We start from the raw sequence: 21,584 nt of genomic DNA on the forward strand, positions 1-21,584 counted from the left end.
TTCCAAACATAGAACCTTTATTTCCTTTTTTTTTCTTCTTTTTTTGAGTCAGATTCTCACTCTGTCACTCAGACTGGAGTGCAGTGCCACAGTCATGGCTCACCACAGCCTGGACACAGGTAATCCTTCCACCTCAGCCTCCCAAGTAGCTGGGACTATAAGCTTGTGCCACCATGTCTGGGTCATTTTTTGATTTTTTGTAGAGATAAGGTCTCATTATGTTGCCCAAACTAGTCTCTAACTCCTGGTCTCAAGCAATCTCACCTCACTTCCCCTCCCAAACTGCTGGGATTACAGACATAAGTCACCACTGGCCTATTCCTACATTATGAATTAATCAAGCTGCAGGTTAAAATGGCCGTTTAAAAGATATTTTAAGCTCAGTCAAAATAATCAACATATTAAAATAATGTATTTGGTAATGAACATTTGTTCCAAAAATTCCTTAAGCTTTTGACTGTTGACATCTCCCTTTGCCTTACTTCCCTACCACCACCACCCCCATACACCCGTTTTCCTGAATTTAAATCGCCAGTTACTCCTTAACCTGTGCTCTGAGCAGTGGTATCTAACTGTAAGTTTCCTGCTTACTCAAAAAAAATTAATAATTGTATATTCTAAAAAGGCTTTGCTTCACCACTTCTGCGCCTGGCCAGGAATTGGCAGCACAGGATGTGGAGGGAGCCCAGAGGCCAAACTACTATAGAGACCTTTATGGATATGTACATATATAAAAATATTTTATTAAAAGCAAATATCAACCCTGAATTGTACCCCACATCTTTAAAATAAAAAAATTAAAAGTTAAAAAAGAAGCAAGTATCAACCTAAACAAATATTTTATAATTATGCAAGCTATGATATTCATAGCTCCACAGCTATTAGGAATAGCAGAGAAATGTATAAGTCTTTAGACTTCTAGAGTGGGGGGGTACAGATACATTTTAAATCAGTTCCTTTAGAAAAGAACTTTCTTGAAAGACAGCCTGTAGCATACAGCTCATCACTCCTTATGCAATCAGACCCTCCATTGTCTTCAGAGTAACTGCTGCTACCTCACAGGCCTGGTCTCTTTAATGCACGAGTAACTTCTGAAGAAGCATTGTGACACCCAGATGTGGAGTTCTTTGAAGCTATACGTCTGGGGAATCTTTATTTTGTTACAGTGCAAGAGTAATATCAGAATTTCTTAGAGTCGGTCATCACAGGAAATTATCAGCAATTCATAGACTTTCCCTTTTACGTTTGCTTCAGTCTCCAGGGTAATCACAAAAGATTATAGTCTCCATTTCAGTTTTCGTATCACTGACATATTCTTCTCTGCCGAGAGCAGGATTGATTTCCAGAGGCCAGCTTTTAACCCCAGTTCTGGGAGGGCCAATGGGACTGTAGTGGTTTGATAACTACCAACAATTGTTATTGGGATATTGTTCTGTTGTGGGGAGATTAGTGATTTCTGACTAGTTATACAAAATCTTTTAAATAAAGCAATGTATCAACTTCTCATCTTGGTAGGTATAGGTATTTACCTGATTTTAGTAAAAGTGATAGCAGTTGCAGGGAGGCAGAAGGGTGGATTTTTGAAAACATCAAATGGATGATGTGAAGACTTTGAAGGGTCAAGCATCTAGATAGACTGAACTTCAGAAAGGAAAGTTGAATAATTCAGAAATATTTCTGAAAACTCTTATGAGTGAATAGATTATACATACAAATAATTTTTGTCTCCTAACAATCTTTTTGTGAATGTTACTGAGAGACTCAATATATTTCATGACAACCTGCTATGTGGTTCATGTGGGTATGTCACCATTCCTTAATTAGGAATTCTTGAATATCTAAGGCTAGAATATAAGCAAATGAGGCATTTTGGTGATTTCATTTGCTGTATTCATTTTTATCTTAGGTATATGTTGCTCTGTTCAGAACATATAGAGGCAGAGAGGAATTTGTTAAATAAATTTGGTGAGCAAAATAGTTTTACCTGGAATTGACTATATTTTGTTACAAATTCAGAAGAAAAGAAAGGCAGTTCAGTTTAAACTATTTTAGGTTTGAACTATAGTAGTTGAACTCTTTGCAGTCACGTAAGAATAATGATAAATGGACAAATGTTGAATGTCAAGCTGTGCCATTAATAGAGCCTTATTCAATAAAGCAATTATCACTGCATAAAACAGAATGAGGCACTTTATCTATTAAAGGGAATATCCTGAAAGCACAAACTTCAGAGGGACCTGATGAGTGCTGAGTCCCAGGAGCCCCACCCCCTATCCTGATCCAGCCACAGGACAAGGGCTGTTGCCAGAAAAGGACAAGGAAGAACTCGAAAGAGATCAGTGGTGAGTCCAGGACTGACCCAAACCTCCTCCTCCCCAGCAATCCTCTAGACGTCAGACCCACAAAGCTAGGCCATGACTGAGAGGGACAAACCCAGGTTTTAGCCTGGACATCAGTTGCAATAGGAGAACTCCATTCCAGGGTAGGCCTGGCTGGGGCACCCCCACAAGTACATACCTGGGGAAGAGACAATCCTGCATCTCCCCACCAGAGGCAATCTCCCTGACCATATGAGAGTAGGAGGGGAGGCCTGCAGCCACACCCACTTCCACTGCCCCGCCTCCTTCCCTGCTCCAGACACTGAGGAGAGAGTGAAAGGGTGGAAACTCTGCAGGAGAGACCTGATCAGAGGAACAATTACAAAGCCTGCTGTAACAGGGAAGTGTTGTGGTTTTTTTTCATTTAAATTTTTTTTTAATTTTTTACCTATTGGTTTAGTTTATCTATTTTTAAAAATATTTGTCCTTTGTGGAGGAATGTGTATGTGAGGGTTTGATCTGCATCCCCCCACCCCAATTTTTTTCTTTTTTTCTTTTCTTTTTCTGTTTCTTTCTTCTTTCATTTGTTGTTTTCTGTTTATGTGTACATGAATGATTGAGTGTTCATCTTTCAATTTTGTTGTTGTTGGTTTGTTTTTGCTCTTTGTTTTTCTGGGTTTTTGTTTTTATTTTTATTTTTATAGTTTAAGGTATGTGTGAATATATGTGAGAGGGTACAATCTGAATTTCTTTTTATTTTCTTTCCAGTCTTTCTGTTTTTCTTCTCTGTGCACTCTATGCTAGGCATGTGTGTGTGTTCGGTTTTCTTGTGTTTTGATGTTGTTGTTGCTTATTTTGTGTCACTTTGTTGTTATTCCAGTTTGTTTTGGGGAGTGTGTATATGTCTGTGTGTGTGTGTTCAATTGTTTTTTTGTGTTGGTTTCTGCTTTGCATTGTCATATAGAGTGATAATGGGGAGTGGGTCTCAGGGAACACAATCAGTGAACATTGTAATTTGCAAGTAGTTTCTGAATCCTAGCACCCTATCCCATATTGTATTAGACTTCCAAAAATTGTAAGAGACAGCAAAGCTTCCCACCCACAGTCTTATTTCACAATAGAACAAATCCAGAGCCCAGATCAGGGAAAAATAGAGGACTTAACAAACATTAGAAGGGAACACCTCCCCAACTGACACAGAATAACAGAACTAAAGAGAAAAACAAGAGATCTGTCACAAATGAGGAAAAACCAAGGGAAAACCAGAGGCAATTTCAAGTGTAACAAAGAGAAAACTCCTGAAAAATCAGTCCTTGAAGCTCAAACAATGGAAGTCACCAATGACTAGCCCCAGAATATGACAGGGATTAGGGACTGGATAGAAAGAGTGAATAAGACTCGAGAAAGACAAGTTGTAATACTGAAAGAACTTGTAACAGAGATTTTGGCCATAAAAAATTGTATCCAGTGACTGACAAGCATGGAAAGCAGAATTAATCTAACAGGAGAAAGAATCTCAGAACTTGAAGACCAGAACATGGAATTAACCCGATCTGTAAAAAACATAGAAAGAGGAGTCAGAAAGAAAGAACAAAACCTACAGGAGATGTGAGATTATATCAAGTGGCCAAACATACACCTGACTGGTATCCCAGAAGAAGAAAGGGACATGGAGAACAACTTGGAGCAAGTATTCCAGGAGGTAATCCAAGAAAACTTTCCCCATCTCAACAGAGATGTGACCACCCAAGCACAAGAGATACAAAGAACCCCACAGACATCAAATGAGAAGACCAACCCCTAGACACATAGTAATTCACCTACACAAAGTAAGTACAAAAGAAAAACATCCTAAAGGCAGCAAGGGAGAAAGGTCAGACTACCTACCAGGGAAAACCAATCAGAATAGCGCAGACCTATCAGCAGAAACACTACAAGCGAGAAGGAATTGGAGTCCAATATTCAAAGTCCTCAAAGATAAACAATTTCAACCAAGAATTTCCTATGCAGCCAAGCTCAGCTTCATCAGTGATGGAGAATTAAAGTCCTTCCCAGATATCCATTCCTAAGAGATTATGTAGTTTCCAGACCAGCTCTACAGGAGACACTTAAAAAGGTATTAAGCACAGAAGAAAGAAAAATAAAAATGACCACACACTTCCCAAGAGAACAGTAGAGCACAGAATCAACAGAGAATACAGTGCAACAAGAAACTTAAAACCACACACATACATCAACCCCAAAACCAAAAGAAAAGAAGCAAACAAAGAAAAAACTTTATAAGAACTTCATGACAGGGATAAACAATCACATTTCAATAATCAGCCTGAATGTGAATGGACTAAATGCACCACTGAAAAGACACAGAATGGCAAACTGAATAAGAAACCATGACTCAGTAATTTGCTGCATCCAGGAAACTCATTTCACCACAAAGGATGCACACAGACTCAAAGTTAAAGGATGGAAAACAAGTTCCCAGGCAAATGGGTCACAAAAGAAGGCAGGAGTTGCAATCTAATATCAGACAAAACCACCTTTAAGCCATAAAAATTTTAAAAGATGCAAAAGGACACTACACAATGATAAAAGTTTCAGTCCATCAACAAGAAATATCCATCCTAAATATATATGCATACAACACAGAAGCACCAGCATTTACAAAATAACTACTAAATAAATGAATAAAAGATATTGACTCTAACACTATTAGAGCAGGGGATTTGAATACCCCACTAACAGCCCTAGGTAGATCATCAAGGCAAAAGATCAGCAAGGAGATCCAGAACCCAAACTTGACACTTGACCAAATGGACTTAATAGATACCTACAGATTATTCCACCCAACAAACACAGAATATACATTCTACTCATCACCACATGGAACGTACTCCAAGATCAATCACATCCTTGGCCATAAATCAAACATAAACAAATTCCATAAGGTTGAAATATTGCCATGCACCTTCTCAGACCACAGTGAAATAAAAACAAATATCAACACCACCAAATTTCCCCAAAGCCCACAAAGATATGGACACTAAACAACATGATGCTGAACAACTACTGGATCAACACTGAAATTAAAGCAGAAATTAAAAGATTCCTGAAAACAAATGAAAATGAGGAAACACCTTACTAAAACCTCTGAGATGTCATGAAATCAGTTCTAAGAGGGGAAATTTGTCTCTATGAGCACACATCCAGAAAATGGAAAGATCACAAGTTGAGAGCCTAACAAATCATCTAAGGGAGCAGAAAAGAGAAGACCACCAAAACCTCAACTTTAGTAGAAGAATCCAAATCACCAAAATAAAAGCCCAAATACAAGACATAGAAGACAAAAATATAGAAAACATCAAAAAATCAGAAAGCTGGTTATTTGAAAGAATTAACAAGATTGATGGATGCCTAGCCAGAATGACCAAGAAAAAGAGAACAAAAGCCCAAATAAACACAATCAAAAGTACAAAAGATCAAATCACAACTGACCCCGGAAGAAATACAAAAGATTATCAGAGATTACTATGTATACCTACCTATATGGAAACAAACTTGATAACCTAAATGAAATGGAGAACTTTCTGATATCACACAGCTTCCTCAGGTTGAAACAAGAAGACATTGAGACACTAAATAGATAACCCAGGAAATTGACTCTCTCATTCTAAAACTACCTATAAAAAAAGCTCTGGACTGGACTGCTTTCCAGCAGAATTCTACAAAATGTATAAGGAGGAGCTGATACCAATCCTATTGAAAGTATTCCAGGCAATTGAGAAAGATAGAATTCTCCCCAGATCATTGTATGAAGCTAACATCACACTAATACCCCAACAAGGTAAAGATCCAACAACAAAAGAGAACTACAGACCAATATCCCTTATGAACATAGATGCAAAAATCCTCAACAAGATTCTAGCAAATCGGATCCAAAAACACATCTCAAAAATCATCCATCATGACCAAGTAGGCTTCATCCCCAGGATGCAGGGCTGGTGCAACATTCGCAAGACCATAAATGTAATTAAATACACCAACAGATGTAAAAACAAGAACCACATGATTATATTATTAGATGCAGAAAAAGCTTTTGATAAAATCCAGCATCCCTTCTTGATAAAAACCCTCAAACACCTAGGTACAGAAGGAACATACCTCAAATAGTAAGTTTCATTTACAATTAACCCACAGCTAACATTGCTAAATGGACAGAAACTGGAAACATTTCCCCCGAAAACCAGAACAAGACAAAGCTACCCACTTTCACCCCTCTTGTTCAACACTGTGTTGGAAGTCCTAGCTAGGGCAATTAGACAAGAGAAGGAAATCAGGGGTGTATCCAAATAGGAAAGAGAAAGTCAAGTTATCTCTCTTTGCTGATGATATGATCCTATACCTTGAAAATTCAAGAGAATCTGCCAAAAACCTGCTTGCACTGATAAAGGACTTTGGCAAAGTCTTAGGATATGAAATAAATGTGCAAAAGACAGTTGCAATCCTATGCACCAACAACAAACAGGCAGAGACCCAAATTAAAAGCACAATCCCATTCACAATAGCCACCCACACACACAAAGAAACACCTCAGCATCTTCCGAACCAGAGAAGTGAAAGACCTTTCCAAGAGAACTACAAAACACTGCTCAAAGAAATCCAAGACAACACAAACAAATGGAAAAATATTCCATGCTCATGGATAGGAAGAATCAACATTGTTAAAATGCCCATCCTACCCAAGGCAATCTACAGATTCAATGCAATACCCATTAAACTACCAAAATCAGACTTCTCAGACCTGGGAATGACAATACAGAAATTCATATGGAAATGTAAACGACCATGAATAGCCAAAACAATCCTTAGCAAAATAAACAAAGCAGGAGGTATCACACTTCCAGACTTCAAACTTTACCATAAGGCTACAGTAATCAAAACAGCCTGATATTGGTACAAGAACAGGCATATAGACCAATGGAACAGGATAGAGATTCTGGAAGCAAAGCCTCAATTTCTCAACCAACTCATCTTTGACAAAGCCTCCAATAACAACCACTGGGGAGAGAACCCATTCAGTAAATGATGCTGGGAAAACTGGCTGACCACATGCAGAAGATTGAAACAGGACCCCTACCTATCATCATATACAAAAATTAACTCTAAATGGATTAATGACCTAAATGTAAAACCTCAAACTATAAGAATCTTAGAAAATGCATTAGACACCCTTATGGAAAGTGAAACCGGCAACCAATTCCTGATCAGAACCCTAAGTGCCCATAGCATAAGAGATACGATAGACAAGTGGGATCTCATCAAACTGATGAACTTTTGCAAAGCAAAAGAAGCTGTCAAGAGAGCAGGGAGACAGCCCACAGAATGGGAAAAAATATTTTGCCAACTGTATATCTGACAAAGGCCTAACATCTAGGATCTACAAGTAACTCAAACACGCTGAAAGGAAAAAAACAAACAGCTCCATTAAAAAGTGGAAAAGCCAGGCTCGGTGGCTCAACCTGTCATCCCGCGCATTTGGGAGGCTGAGGTGAGAGGACTGCCTGAGCCCGCGGGTTTGAGACCCGCCTGGGCAGTGAAACCTCATCTCTACAATAAATCAAAAAATCAGCTGGGCGTGGTAGCGCATGCCTTTAGTTCCGGCTACTCGGAAGGCTGAGGTGGAAGGATCACCAGAGCCCAGCAGGTCAAGGTTGCAGTGGCCGGAAGTAGCCACTGCACTCCAGTCTGGGCGACAGAGTAAGACTCCAACTCAAAAAAAAAAAAGTGGACAAAAGACATGAATAGACTCTTTTCAAAAGAAGATTTACGGGCAGTCAACAGACACATGAAAAAGTGCTCAGCCTCACTAATCAGAGAAATGCAAATCAAAACCACATTGCGATACCACCAAACCCCAGTAAGTATGGCCATCATTAATAAAACAAAGAACAGCCGGGCTTGGTGGCTCAGCCTGTAATCCTGCGCCTTTGGGAGGCTGAAGTGAGTGGATTGCCTGAGCCCGCGGGTTTGAGACCCGCCTGGGCAGCGAGACCTCATCTCTACAATAAATCAAAAAATCAGCCGGGGGTGGTAGCGCATGCCTGTAATTCCGGCTACTTGGAAGGCTGAGGCGGAAGGATCGCTGGAGCCCAGCAGGTGAGGCTGCGGTGACCGGAAGCGGCCACTGCACTCCAGTCTGGGTGACCAAGTGAGACTCCAACTCAAAAAAAAAATTAAAAATAAATAAAAATAAAAATAAAACAAAGAACAACTGATGCTGACAAGGATGGGAAGAAAAAGAAATGCTTCTACACTGCTGGTGGTAATGCAAACTAATGTAACCTCTTTGGAAGACCGTGTAGTGATTTCTGAATGAGCAAGAAATTGACCTTCCAAATGACCCAGCAGTTTCCCTGTTGGGAATATACCCGTAGGAACTCAAATCATTCTACAAAAAAGATACCTTCATATGTGTTTGTTGCAGCTCTATTTATGATAGCAAAAACATGGAACAAACCATGCTTCCCATAGAAGCTGGACTAGATTTAAAAAATGTGGTACATATACACAATTGAATATTATGCAGCCATAAAGAAGGACAAACGTATGGACTTTGCAGCAACTCGGATGGATTGAGAGTCGATCATACTCAGTGATCTATCACAGAAACAAAGAACAGAGTACCATGTGTACTCACTCATAAGCGGACCTTGAACAATTATCATAATACTGTAAGAAAGGGATTGGCAGTTGAGGAAAACTGCCAGGAAGGAGTGGCACACCTCATCAACAAGGGTACCTGCATAATCAGTGTCTGTATACCTAACCCTGAATTGTACCCCACATCTTTAAAATAAAATTTTTTTTTAATTTAAAAATTAAATTAAAACAAAACAGCATGTTATTTGTCGTGAATTAAGCCTTGCTTATAAGTTATGCCTTTTGTAGTTGACCACATTTTTATCCTACATAATTCATATATTCACATTATTGCCTGAAGTTTCATTCTGTTGTCTTGGGTACATACTTTTTGCACATTAGTTGTAAAAATATCTTTGATTTTTAAAAGTCAGAATAAAATTTTATTTCCCCTTGTCTTTAACCTAAACAAAGCTTATATGACCAAAAACAAAATAAATTAAATAAATAAATAAAGTGAGAAAGACTAAAATCAGGCTGGTGGATCTGGGGCCTGGTCTACCAACTTTAACCAGAACTCAGTTTTTGGTGTTTTATTGTATTGATTTTCTAGTTAGGAATTTCTTTGGGTGGGTGGGGTGGTTCTCAGGCCGAAACTAAAACAAATAAAAAAACAAGCTTGAAAATGTAGATGATCCCTAACATTTTGCCACTGTGTAATAGGTGTGTGGTATGGGGAATTAATAGACCAAGATACTTAGGACTGAAATACTGTAGACGTGTTATTTTGCGTTGAGCTTTACCAGTTCTCAGCTGACATGTTCTTCTTAGCCCAATGGTAAGAACTGTGTTGTCCTCCATTTAGGGGAAGAATGCTTCATTTCCTCTTAGCCTTGCAGAATGAAGAGCATATTCAAGCAGGTCCAAGTCTCTGTTGTACTCTTTTTTCTTCCTGTTGGGGTTTTCTTTTCAACTTATACCTTTTAAATCTGTGTCATGGACCTCAGCATTAGGATATATCTGATTAGTTACTGAACAGCCTTTCAAACTTGGCTTTGACAGTATAGGTTTGGAAGGATGTCAGTTAATGCATTTGGCTGTTTGGGAGGTGTGTTGGTTTTTACATTTAAAAAACTTGTTACTCCTCTAGTGTCTTGGAAAGCCTTTGTAACATTTTTTAGTCCATTTACCAGAAAAAAAGCAAACATTCTTTCTCACTTAGATCTGGGAATTTAGCACAATAGTCGTTTTTGTTGTGATTGTTTTGAGTTGGAGTCTCACTGTCACCCAGCCTGCAGTGCAGTGGCACACTCACAGCCACCACACCCTCGACCTGTGGGCTCAGGCAATCCTTCTGCCTCAGCCTTCCAAGTAGTTGCAATTACAGGCATGTGCCACCATACCAGCTAATTTTTTTATTTATTGTAGAGATGAAGTCTCTCCGGGTTGCCCAGGCTGGCCTCAAAGCTGTGGGCTCAGGCACTCCTCTCACCTCAACCTTCCGAAGTGCTGGAATTATAGGCATAGCCACTGTATGCAGCCAGCACCAATAGTTTTAAACTACATCTATAAGTATCAGCAAGTAGTCTTTGTTTACTCATATGCCATTTTTTCCTCCTAAAAAGTAAAGAATTCTATTTTCTAAAAAGGTATTTCTCAGTTTTACTTTTGGAAATAAATTTTATGTTATGAAATTTTAATCTTGGGGACAACTTGGGGTGTTGTTTTCAAGTCACTCTTTTAAATAGAACAAAAAGACCAAAAACTAATTATTATCTTCTATCTCAGATATTTGACCTGTCCTTCCAAACTTCAAGATGGAACTCTCTTCAAATGTGCAATGAAATAATCGCTTCTCATGACCTATCCTCAAATGAATCTCTTATTAAGTATCTTACACAACTGTTAAGAAACTATTATTAGCCCCGGGCTCAGTGGCTCAGCCTGTAATCCCGCGCCTTTGGGAGGCTGAGGTGAGTGGATTGCCTGAGCCCATGGGTTTGAGACCCGCCTGGGCAGGGAGACTTCATCTCTACAATAAATCAAAAAATCAGCCGGGTGTGGTAGCACATGCCTGTAATTCCGGCTACTTGGAAGGCTGAGGCGGAAGGATCGCCATAGCCCAGCAGGTCGAGGCCGTGGTGGTCAGGAGCGGCCACTGCACTCCAGTCTGGGTGACAGAGTGAGACTCCAACTCAAAAAAAAAAAAAAAAAAAAGAAACTATTATTTAGCCCATATTCCTGAAATGATGTATGTATCATGTAATTTCATCCTGAGAAGATACAATACTAAGTAACGTAGGAAACACCCAACTCACTTTATGATTCCAGTTACTGTTTCTGTCACTCTGAATAGTGTACTCTAACCAGTTTTGTTGGTATTTCTCTCTGGGTGATATAGTTCATTGTCAACTATATATAACTTGAGCTATTTGTTATTTAAATATGAATATATCTCATTAAGAAATATAAAGTGTAAGTACTTTGAGGACAGTAACTTCACATGCAAAAGTTATTGATGGTATGTATCATAATTTTATTTCTTCTTGTGGGCTACTACAATTCACAATAGAGATAAGTTCTTATTAATTCCCTAAGAGGTAGTTTTTCATTTTCCTTAACAAGCTTATAATTTTTCTCATATTCCTTCAAAAGGGCATCTTATAATAGCATATGAACTTTTTGTTCCTTTATCTTTGAGAGATGTTACAGATCTTTAAAATCTATAATACTCAGTGATTTATCACAGAAACAAAGAACTGAGCACCACATGTTCTCATAAGTGGACCCCGAACATTTACCATAATACTATGAGAAAGAGATTGGCAGTAGCTGGAAACTGCCGGGGGGTCGGGTGGGGTGGAACATAACATCAATAAGGGTACCTGCTGTCAAACCAGGTGACATGAGGACCAAAGGGGGGTCCAAATTTCACTTGTACAATGACCATTTGTATACCTAATCATGAATTGTTCCCCACGTCTTTAAAAGAAAAAATAAATAAATAAAATCTGTATGTATGCTTTGACCAAAAGTCATTTTAGTTCTAGAAACATCAAATCTTAAAGATAAAATGAAAACCCTTTCAATAACTTTTTCTGTATCCTAATGGAAAAACACCTCTCTCTCCTAATGATTTCTAGTCACGTCTAAATCTTGGCTTGTTCAAGAATGGAAACAAAGAAAAGCACTGGGTTTCCTTAGGAGACATAATTCAGATTCTTACCTTCATGCTTTTCCCCTGCATTGAAATCAGCAGTTGCAGTTGGGGTTGAGGGTGATCTGGGCTTCCTCAGTACATCATATTAATGCATTAATGTGGGTGAAAAAAATGTGCATTTTTTTCAAACCTGAATATACATACATGTGCAATAGAATTTCAATTCTTTAGTTTACTCATCTAAAACTCACAGAGGACCATCAACACCCAAATTATTGCTGGTTGTGTGTGTATTAGTGACAAGAGGTATGAGTGGACATTCAGTTAAGTTCCATACCCACTGCAGAAATAAGTTGAAAGTTTTATTTGTTCAACTCAACTTTTTGAAATGCTCTTTGATGTGGCTTCTTAAATTACCCAGCAGCATAACTACAACTTTGCTGCATCACTCTTGATCCCTGGCAGCATGGAAAATCCCCACGCATGTGGAGCTAGCCAGGAAACTGAAATGTTTTACATTTGTACTGACCATATTTGTTACATACAAGGATCTACTGTCAGAGTGAGACACTGAGCTTCAGGGAGGCACACAGGTCTAACTGTATGGCATCTTCCATTAACAAAATAACTACTGTCTGAAAAAGAACTTAAGATTTTTTTTTCTCAGAACAGTTTAAAATTATCTGTAAAAAACATTACTGGTTTCCACTAAAGGGAAGGAGATGGTGAAACCACCTATCCATTTGCTTTTAGCTTTGTTGCTTTTGTCATTTGTAACTCTTTAATGTTCTAAAAGTGTAAAAGATTTTTTTAAAATATTATTTTGTTGTAGTATCTTCACAAACTTTAACTTTTAGATCTTAGACAAAACATGCATTTATTTTATAGACAAAAGAAGTAACTCATGGTCATTTTGCTGCTTGCTCACCAAGTTCCAGGCCAACCACTCTCTACAGAAACCCACTAGGAGGGTCTCCCGATGAGAATGTCTAGTCCTTAGCACTTATCGTTAGAGAACTTCCAATGTGCAGATTGCTTTCACTTCCCTTTCTTCTTGTGAATACAATGATGATGGTGGCTCTGAGATCATTATTGTCTTGATACGTGACAATTGAAAAAATCTTCTGCATATGTCTCACAGATGATGTTGAAAGCTGAGAAGCACGCTTCTTAGTCTATAGTTTTACCAACTATACAATTCTGGATTCTGTATCAACTTCTCTAAATAGTGGAAGGGATTGTTTGCATATTGATATGGGTTTACATGTAAAAGTATCTAAATTACCGTGGATATCAAGACAACAAAAATGTTTTTAGGAATTATTTATGGTAAAGTATTGTTTTGTTTCTGTTCTTTTATTTTTTCATGCTACTTACTCTGAAAATGCCTTATTTGTTACTTTTTTTTTTTTTTTTTTAGTCACCTAGGCTGGAATACAGTGACACAATCATGGTTCACTGCAGCCTCGACCTCCGGGGCTCAGGCAATCCTTCTACCTCAGCCTCCTGAGTAGCTGGGACTACTGGTGCACACCACCAAGCCTGCCTACTTTGTTTTTTAGAGATATGAGGTATTGCTATGTTGTCTAGGCTCCTCTCAAACCCCTAGGCTCAAATTATCTTCCTGCCTTGGCCTCCCAAATTTCTGGGATTACAGGCATGAGCCACCATGCCCAGCCAATTTATTGTTTTTGATATTTAAGTCTCCCTAACTAAAATGTTGGATTTTTGAAGTCCTGTTTTCCACTGTATGCCCAGCTCCTAAAACAGTATACAATGGGCACTTATTAAGCTTTTTGCAAAATGAATAAATATTCAAAAACATAGTAAATATATAGACAAATGGAAAAGTATACATTTGTAAAAGTGTGATGTGTTGCAAAGGAGCAAAAATTCCCAAGGATTGTACAGTTCCCAAGAATTGTACATTCAGAGTGGATATGAAATCCTTAACCTCTGAAAAGGTAGCATCCTTTTTTTTTTTTTTTTTTTTTTTGGGTGGGAGTCTCACTCTGTCGCCTAGGTTGGAATGCAGTGGCATGCTCACGGCCACCACAGCCTCAACCCGCTGGGCTCAGGCGATCCTTCCACCTCAGCCTTCTGAGTAGCTGGAACTACAGGCATGAGCCACCACGCCCAGCTAATTTTATTTACTGTAGAGATGAGGCCTCACCATGTTGCTGAGGCTGGTCTCGAATATGTGAGCTCAGACTGGGATTACAAGCATGAGCCACCACACCCTACTAAAGGTGACATTCTTTACTATCAGAGTTATCTAAATAAAGGACATTATTTTATAGCAGAAACACAAATCTCTTAGAATTCTGTATGTTTTTTAAAATTCTTCCTCAAAATAAAACCAAGATGGAATTGCTCCAGAAAAATAATTAGAAAATGCAGACTTTAATCTTTTCAAAACAGATCTTCAAAATAGATCACAGGATGTTTTTTCCTGGCTCTAATCATCATCTTTGTCAATGGAATATACAACTCTTATTTGATAAATCCCACACATTTTCAAAGGAGCCCTTACAATATGGAATGTGAGGGAGCTATATCAAGTTATCTAAATTAATTTTTTAATATCTTCTCCGATAGGCTGCCTCACCTCTGGCCTGATTCCACTTGTATTTTCTATAGGGAATATTTTGCCACTAGGGAGGAAGGCTTTGGAAAAGTGGGAAAAGGTGATATCTTGAGGTCCCACTTAATTCCTACAGCAATTAGACGCTGCCAATTGTCAGCGAGCCTCAAAATACATAGACGCCTACCTCATTTAGGTAAAACAGTAGTAATAGCAATAATAATAATAGCTTTATTGGGTCTGGGACTTAGATAGAATGTGACCTATCTGTTAGTTTCTGAAGTATTGTGTTGTGTTATTTACCATTTATACCAGTTCTGAATGACTGGCTACCTTTCTGCTGGAGTAATTATATCCCAGTGAAACAAGGGCACAGTTGATGTTTTTCTTTGCATAATGGTGGTTTTCCAGCCACAGGCTGGGGATTCTTGAGGAAAGCACCTTTCCAAACATTTGACCCTTGGTTTAATCAACAACCTATTGAAATTGACATGCCATTTGTCTTCCTTTCAGTAGCACTGATGGAATTCAGGTAGACCCCTGTCTCGGTGCTCTGGGTAGGAGAGGCAGTGTCAGTATGGCAAGTCTCAGATGCAAAAATGCAGGTTTCATGGTAGCATGCCCTTTCAGTGTAATGTTCCATGTGTTTTATCTTTATTGCGCCTTCTGATTTGAGATTTAAAATACTGCAAAGTTCTATGGTTGAACTAATGTTTCCAACAATATGTAATCGTTTGTATTTCTTGATCTTTGAGAGAAAAAGATTGCCTTTGTTACAGTTGGAGCTCTTTTATTTCTATTCAAATTTTCAAGGATTTAAAAAAAGTAAAACATTAACATAGAGACATGTGGACAGAGTATTTAAATATGAAAGGGATAAACCTGTTTTTTGAAGTAACGTTAGAGAAATATTGCTCTTCAGTGATACAGCCATCACTTTTAAATGCGTTGTTTCATGAATATTTGAAGTTATAATGAGACCATATTGTAACATCCTATTCCATAAATCTGATACTAAAAAAGGAAGAAATGAAAAATAATTATTCTTTTGCTAATACTATAATTCAATAATATCATAGTTAAAAAGTTGATACTTAGCCAAACTTCCAGAAGACCCTAAGTCACAAGGATTTAGTAGCTGAGGTCCTTTTTGCAGCAAATCGAGGACAGGTGCAAATGATGACTGCCACCTACTAACATATAATCTCTAAATATTCCCAGAGCTTTTTTTTCTATGTACAAGCCCAACAGTTATAATGGTGAAAGAGAACAAGACAGCCCAAATTTTTTATTTATGGCTTTCCTGAAGTTGCTCAAAAAAGAAATGGACTAAGAATCCTAAGAATATCTGAAATGGGTTAGAAAGAGGAAACGTATGCTCACATCTCTAGGACTTTTACTTAAGCACCAAGTAGCCTTTTATGTAGTTTGTATAGGCAGAAATCCTCGGAACATTTGGTCATTCTTCCCAAAGACCACACCCTATAGCAGAGCTACACATGCCACTCATTTCCTGCAGGTATTCTATTAGCAGGGAACAGTGTGGAGAAAGACTCCTACCTGAATTTGAATCCTGGTTCCAACACTTATGAACTTGAGGGTGATCCATTATTGAAACTCTCAAAGCCTTGGATTCCTCATTTGTAAACAGAGAATAATAATCATCTCTGCCTCATGTGATGGTCAAGATTCCTTATACAATTACTATATTATATAAGTAATAAGTGTTTACCAAATGCTTTTTAGAACATGGGCTAAAATAATAAAGTTTAAGGTGAGATTCCCCCATATTTAAGAATAGTATGTATAAAAGAAAGTTCTGTATAATTCTTGAGTGGTCTTTTTGCTTTTTAATGAGGTGGTATTCAATTTGCTCCCATTCCCTGCCTTACCTGATGACTAGTTAAATCATTTAAAGACTCTTGCAAGACTGGAACTCAAGTTTTAGGCCTCTTGAAAAGTATTGGATAGTTGAACAAGTTTGTAATTCTATTTTCTCTGTCTTAAGTTCCATCTCACAAAATTATCTAGATCCTAAATATAATCTAGTATTATGTCAAGTCACTTGATCACATAGCTTCTATCTTAGATTCATCCTACCTTTAATGAAGCACAGCAGTGTGTTTCTTTTCCCTGTGTCTAGGCTTTATTTGTAGCCACATATTTTTATATGATTATATACATTGTGCAGATGTAAATTACTTTTTGGTACACCCAGTGAAAGTAATGATCTTTCAAAAAATTCACACAGATTTGTAGTCCCCATAATCTTGGAAAATACACCCAAGAAATCTGTTGGTTTTTATCTTGATATTGAAAATATGATAGATGGTGTGATTCATTAATTCATTAATTCATTTATAAGTACCATAATATAATTGTCAATTTGTCCACACACAGCCTCCAATTACCTCCTCAATTCCTGGCAACAGCCGCAACCTCATCTTTCATTTTTATTTCCTACCAGTTAATTGCACTAATAGGTTTTGCTTTTCATTTCTGCATGATTTTCATTAGAAAAAGTGGCAAGTGTTAATGCTTGCTATTTTTTTAGTTAGTAAGTGTTTCAGGCTTTTTACTCAGAGAAAGGCAAGGAAAATGAATTTTTAAAACTTTTCTGTAACTGTTCTTGCTAGCCTCAAAATTCCAGATGACTACTTTTAACTTTTACTTTTTTAGAAAAGAAGAGGCTTATTTGGGACCAATAAATTCTGCCAGGTAAGGAATATTGGTAGATAGAGCTATGTGGTAGGATTTTTTTTTTTTTTTTGCTTTTTTTTTTCTTAAAAATGCTTCTCTAGTATTTTCCTAAAGAATCATAATTTTCTCAATCCACAGGCAGCTTTTTTGTGCAATGTGAACTAACATTAGCTAATTTAATCCGACTATTTAACAAGGCATTTGTTCATTTAAAAGTTCCATATTACAAACATTTTACTAAATATTTTTGAAAGCACTTGTTCATTTTTAACAATCAAACAAATGCCTATGAAATATCAATTGAATCTTTAAAACTGAGAGTTTGTAACAGATGAAATAATTATGATATAGATACATAGTTTTGACTAAACTAAATTGGACCACTTGCATTTATCATATTTTATGATTTATGGGAATGTTTTTATTCATCCTGAAAACAAATGATTGAATGAAAGAATTAACTATTGATTCGGTTTCACATATCTCCTTATGACTACAGGTAACTGGCATCACACTAGTGGAGGAAAAATTTTAAGTTAATATAAACTAATATCATAGTTATCTAGCTTTCAGAGCATTTTAGGAATGCTTTAGAACAAAAATCCAGAATATTATCATTTTATACTTTTTTTAAAAAGGTATCTCAAAACCTTCTCGGTTACTGCCTTATCTAGATCCTACTGGAAGAACTCAGGTATTTATAATTATTGCATCAGATGGGCAAATACACAGAACATCAACTTGACAAGGGTCAGATAAATTGTCTGGTGTCTGTGTCAAGGTATCAGATAAATTGGCAAATCAAACATTCTTTTTTCAAAGTCTCCTTTCAACTGAATCATGTCCTTCAATATGACATTTGAATATAAAAATATAATTATATAATTTGATGATAAACAGAAGAGGAAGAGAAAAGAGATTTAGACTAGAAGAAAAAGTAATCTTTTCCAGAAACCCTATGCAGAAATAGAGAAACAAGTAGCAAATACAGAAAATTTTTCCCCAGTGAGAAACATAAGGGTAAAATTTTGATATGATTTTGATAAGTCATTCAAAGGATTAAAGGGCAGCAAGAGCTAATAACAGGTAGCAAGGAAGAGGTAAAGGAGCTGTGCTTATTTAGTTGATTTTATGAGAAAAAATTAGGATTACACATATAAACTAGAGAAGCCAATTCTGGTGAGAGTTTCATGAGAGCCCCTCCTTAGTTTGTGTTCCAGAGAGCAGATGGCTGGGATCTCGCCTGCCTGTATGCAGGAAGTGCTCAGCCACAAGTCCCATTTCAGGATGAGGGCTCTCAGCCTTGGGAACATGAAGGCATATTTACAGGCTGATGTGGTGTAGATGTGAGATTCAAACAGAATAAAACTATCGGGAGTTATTTTAAAAATTATGTAGGCAGCTAACAATTTCAAATATTTAAAGAGAATATTTATATTCTAAGATCTTGCTGAAACTGTCAGAAGATAGCATAGCTTACTAAAAATTTAAGACTAGATTTTTGTAGATTTACCTTTTATCTTTTCTATATCGTGGCATGGGAACAACTAGAATACGTGCATTTAAGTGGTAAAAGTTTGATTTATTTTTTTAATTAATTTATTTATTTTTTAATTTTTTTGAGTCAGAGTCTCTGTTGCCCAGGCCGGAGACAGTGGCATGATCAGGGCTTACCACAACCTCAAACTCCTGGGCTCAGGGGCTCCTTCCGCCTCAGCCTCCCAAGTAGCTAGGACTACAGGCATGGGCCACCACACCAGACTAATTTTTTTTTTTTTTGTACAGACAAGATCCCATTATGTTGCCAAGGCTGGTTGTGAACTCCTCCTAACTTGGTCTCCCAAAGTGCAAGATTATAGGTGTGAGCCACCATGCCTGACAAAAGTTTTCATTTTTAAGCAAAAGGTATGAGCAGCAGAGACAGGTCTCCAAAAATCTCCAAAAAAGGTCTCCAAAAATCAGGAAATTTGGCAAATTTATCAAACATACATTTCAAAGAACTGAAATCATATTGCAGGAATTTACAAAAGAAACAATAAAAATAATTTGCCTCCCCACCTCCCACCACTCTTTCTTTTTGAGTCGGAGTCTCACTCTGTCTCCCAGGCTGGAGTGCAGTGACACAGCTCAGAACCACTGCAACTTCGACCTGCTGGGCTCAAGTGATCCTTCCGCTTCAGTCTTCCAAGTAGCTGGAACTATAGGCATGTGCCACCGTGCCTGGCTAATTTTTTGATTTATTGTAGAGACAAGGTCTCACCAGGTTGCCCAGGCTGGTCTTGAGCCCCTGGACTCAGCCCATTACTCTTTTTAAAGGATTTTAGCATTGATAAGCCTGAGAAGCAGAGAATGATAACAGTCCAATGCTTCTTGGGACTCTGCACCTTGGAAATGGTCTCTGTTGTGTGTCATTACTTAAAATTTCTTCTTGCTAAATTTCTTACTGTGTTCCCTGTTGCGTTTATCTGGTTTTGCAACCCTTTTGAGGTATATGGGTTTCAGAAAGGGAGCTTTGCTGGGCAGGTATAGTGTTTTGGGGCGTGTGAGTTGACATGTTTAAAATGAAACCCTCTCATTTGTTTCTCACATGTGCTCAAGTTTCATCACTGTGTGATTTCAAGTTTCATCACTGTGTGATTGTAACTTTTGGTCATATTCAGTACATTTAGCATTTTGCTCCAGAGCTGATATGGAAAGTTGGGCTACAAACTAGTAAAGAATTTTTCAGATGCCTCTTATGGGCTAAGCTCAGCACTAGGTAACATGAAGGGATAATTTATCAGGCAGCAAATTTTACTGTGTGCATATTGCTGTGCAAAAGTTTTGCCCAAGATTCTTCACTTTATTGATTATCCAGCTGGAAAAACAAAAACTGAAAGCATGCCAAATTGTATGTACAATCTGGTTTCACTCAGGTCACAGATGTATTCCTGTGAATGAAATATGTGAAGATGTAAAAGATGGATACAAAAAGCTCATTCTAGAATGTATTATTTTGCAGTGAGAATGAGAGGGTTGGTTGCTTCCCCTTTGTGATCTCATAGCACTTTGCTGACACCTCTATTCTAGCATGTAATAAACATTGTAATAATTTCAAAAAAGTTTTCATTTTTCATGTTAATTTTCAATATAGTTTTTGAAATGAGTAATAGAAAAGTGTACATTAAAGCTATGATTTCATGAAATTATTTTTTAAGTATTTTAATTTGATCTTTAAAAATTAGCACATAGATATGGCAAAAATAATGAAAGTGGTGTGTAGGAAACTGATGTTTGGAAATTTTTCATATAGTTTAATACCATGTAGTACAGAAATCGCCACACTAGAGGTATTTTTCAGATCTGAGAACAGAAAATATCTCAATTTTTTAAAAGTTCTTGTTTTTTAACTTTGCAAGACAGTGCCATTTTTTCATTCTGCCAATATAGCTTGCCTATTTTATTTTTAAGCCTGTCCACACTGATTTTCCATCTCTAGTAACTATCAGAAAGTACAGTTTCACATTTTGCAAATGGGTGGATGAGACTGAAGTGTTTGCATTTATGAGTAAAATAAGAAAATGAATTACAATGTATTAGCTGATATTTTGAGATTTTTCTTTGCCCCATGGAGGGTTTTTAAAAACTGTTATTCTCATTAAATAAAATGTAATATAATCAATTATGACCTTGAACAAAATGAATCTCCAAATTTTCCAGTAATGATATTTTATGTTGACTAGCCAAATACAATACTCAAATTATTTTCTTTTTTAAACTTATTAAATTATCATATATAAAATTGACGTTTTTGAGCTGGTAGTTCTATGAAATTCAACACATGTGTAGATTTATTTAACCATCACACTATAGTTAGGATATAGAAGAGTTCTATTTTCTAGAAAACTCCTCTCTTAGCATTTTTAAGGATCCCAAACCACAGTAACTGTTTTTTTATAGTGAGAATACATTGACTTCATCTCTCTTGAACTTGTAGCCAAAAAATAGGCCAATTTATTATCCAGTATCTCTTCAATCCAGCCTTCTTTCTAATGTTATTCTAATTGCTGATTTTGCATTTTGTTGATTTATAATCATGATCAGAGTTAGTATTCATTTCTCTTCTCTATCAAATATCAACTAATCCAGTCTTAATCGCTAACCTCAGGAGATTTCCTAGATAATGGTGTCAGTGGATCTCTCCTTG

General features: G+C 37.2%; 1 protein-coding gene across 10 annotated transcripts in view; it reads left to right on the forward strand.

Annotated features, from left to right (window-relative positions):
• Window positions 1-21,584, forward strand: part of ZNF385B (zinc finger protein 385B) — a 320,784-nt gene that overhangs the window by 228,811 nt on the left and 70,389 nt on the right. For 3 of the 10 annotated variants that reach the window (XM_021714369.1, XM_008061896.2, XM_021714371.1), the window contains one exon: window positions 17,378-17,416. The exons of the other annotated variants lie outside the window; for them this stretch is intronic. In XM_021714369.1, coding sequence (XP_021570044.1) covers window positions 17,378-17,416 — 39 coding nt within the window. The remainder of the gene's footprint in view (window positions 1-17,377; window positions 17,417-21,584) is intronic. 10 annotated transcript variants of the gene reach the window in all.

The sequence above is a fragment of the Carlito syrichta genome, unplaced genomic scaffold (genome assembly GCF_000164805.1).
Source record: "Carlito syrichta isolate Samal-C Ts95f unplaced genomic scaffold, Tarsius_syrichta-2.0.1 Scaffold305638, whole genome shotgun sequence".
In the NCBI taxonomy this organism is placed as follows: domain Eukaryota; kingdom Metazoa; phylum Chordata; class Mammalia; order Primates; family Tarsiidae; genus Carlito; species Carlito syrichta.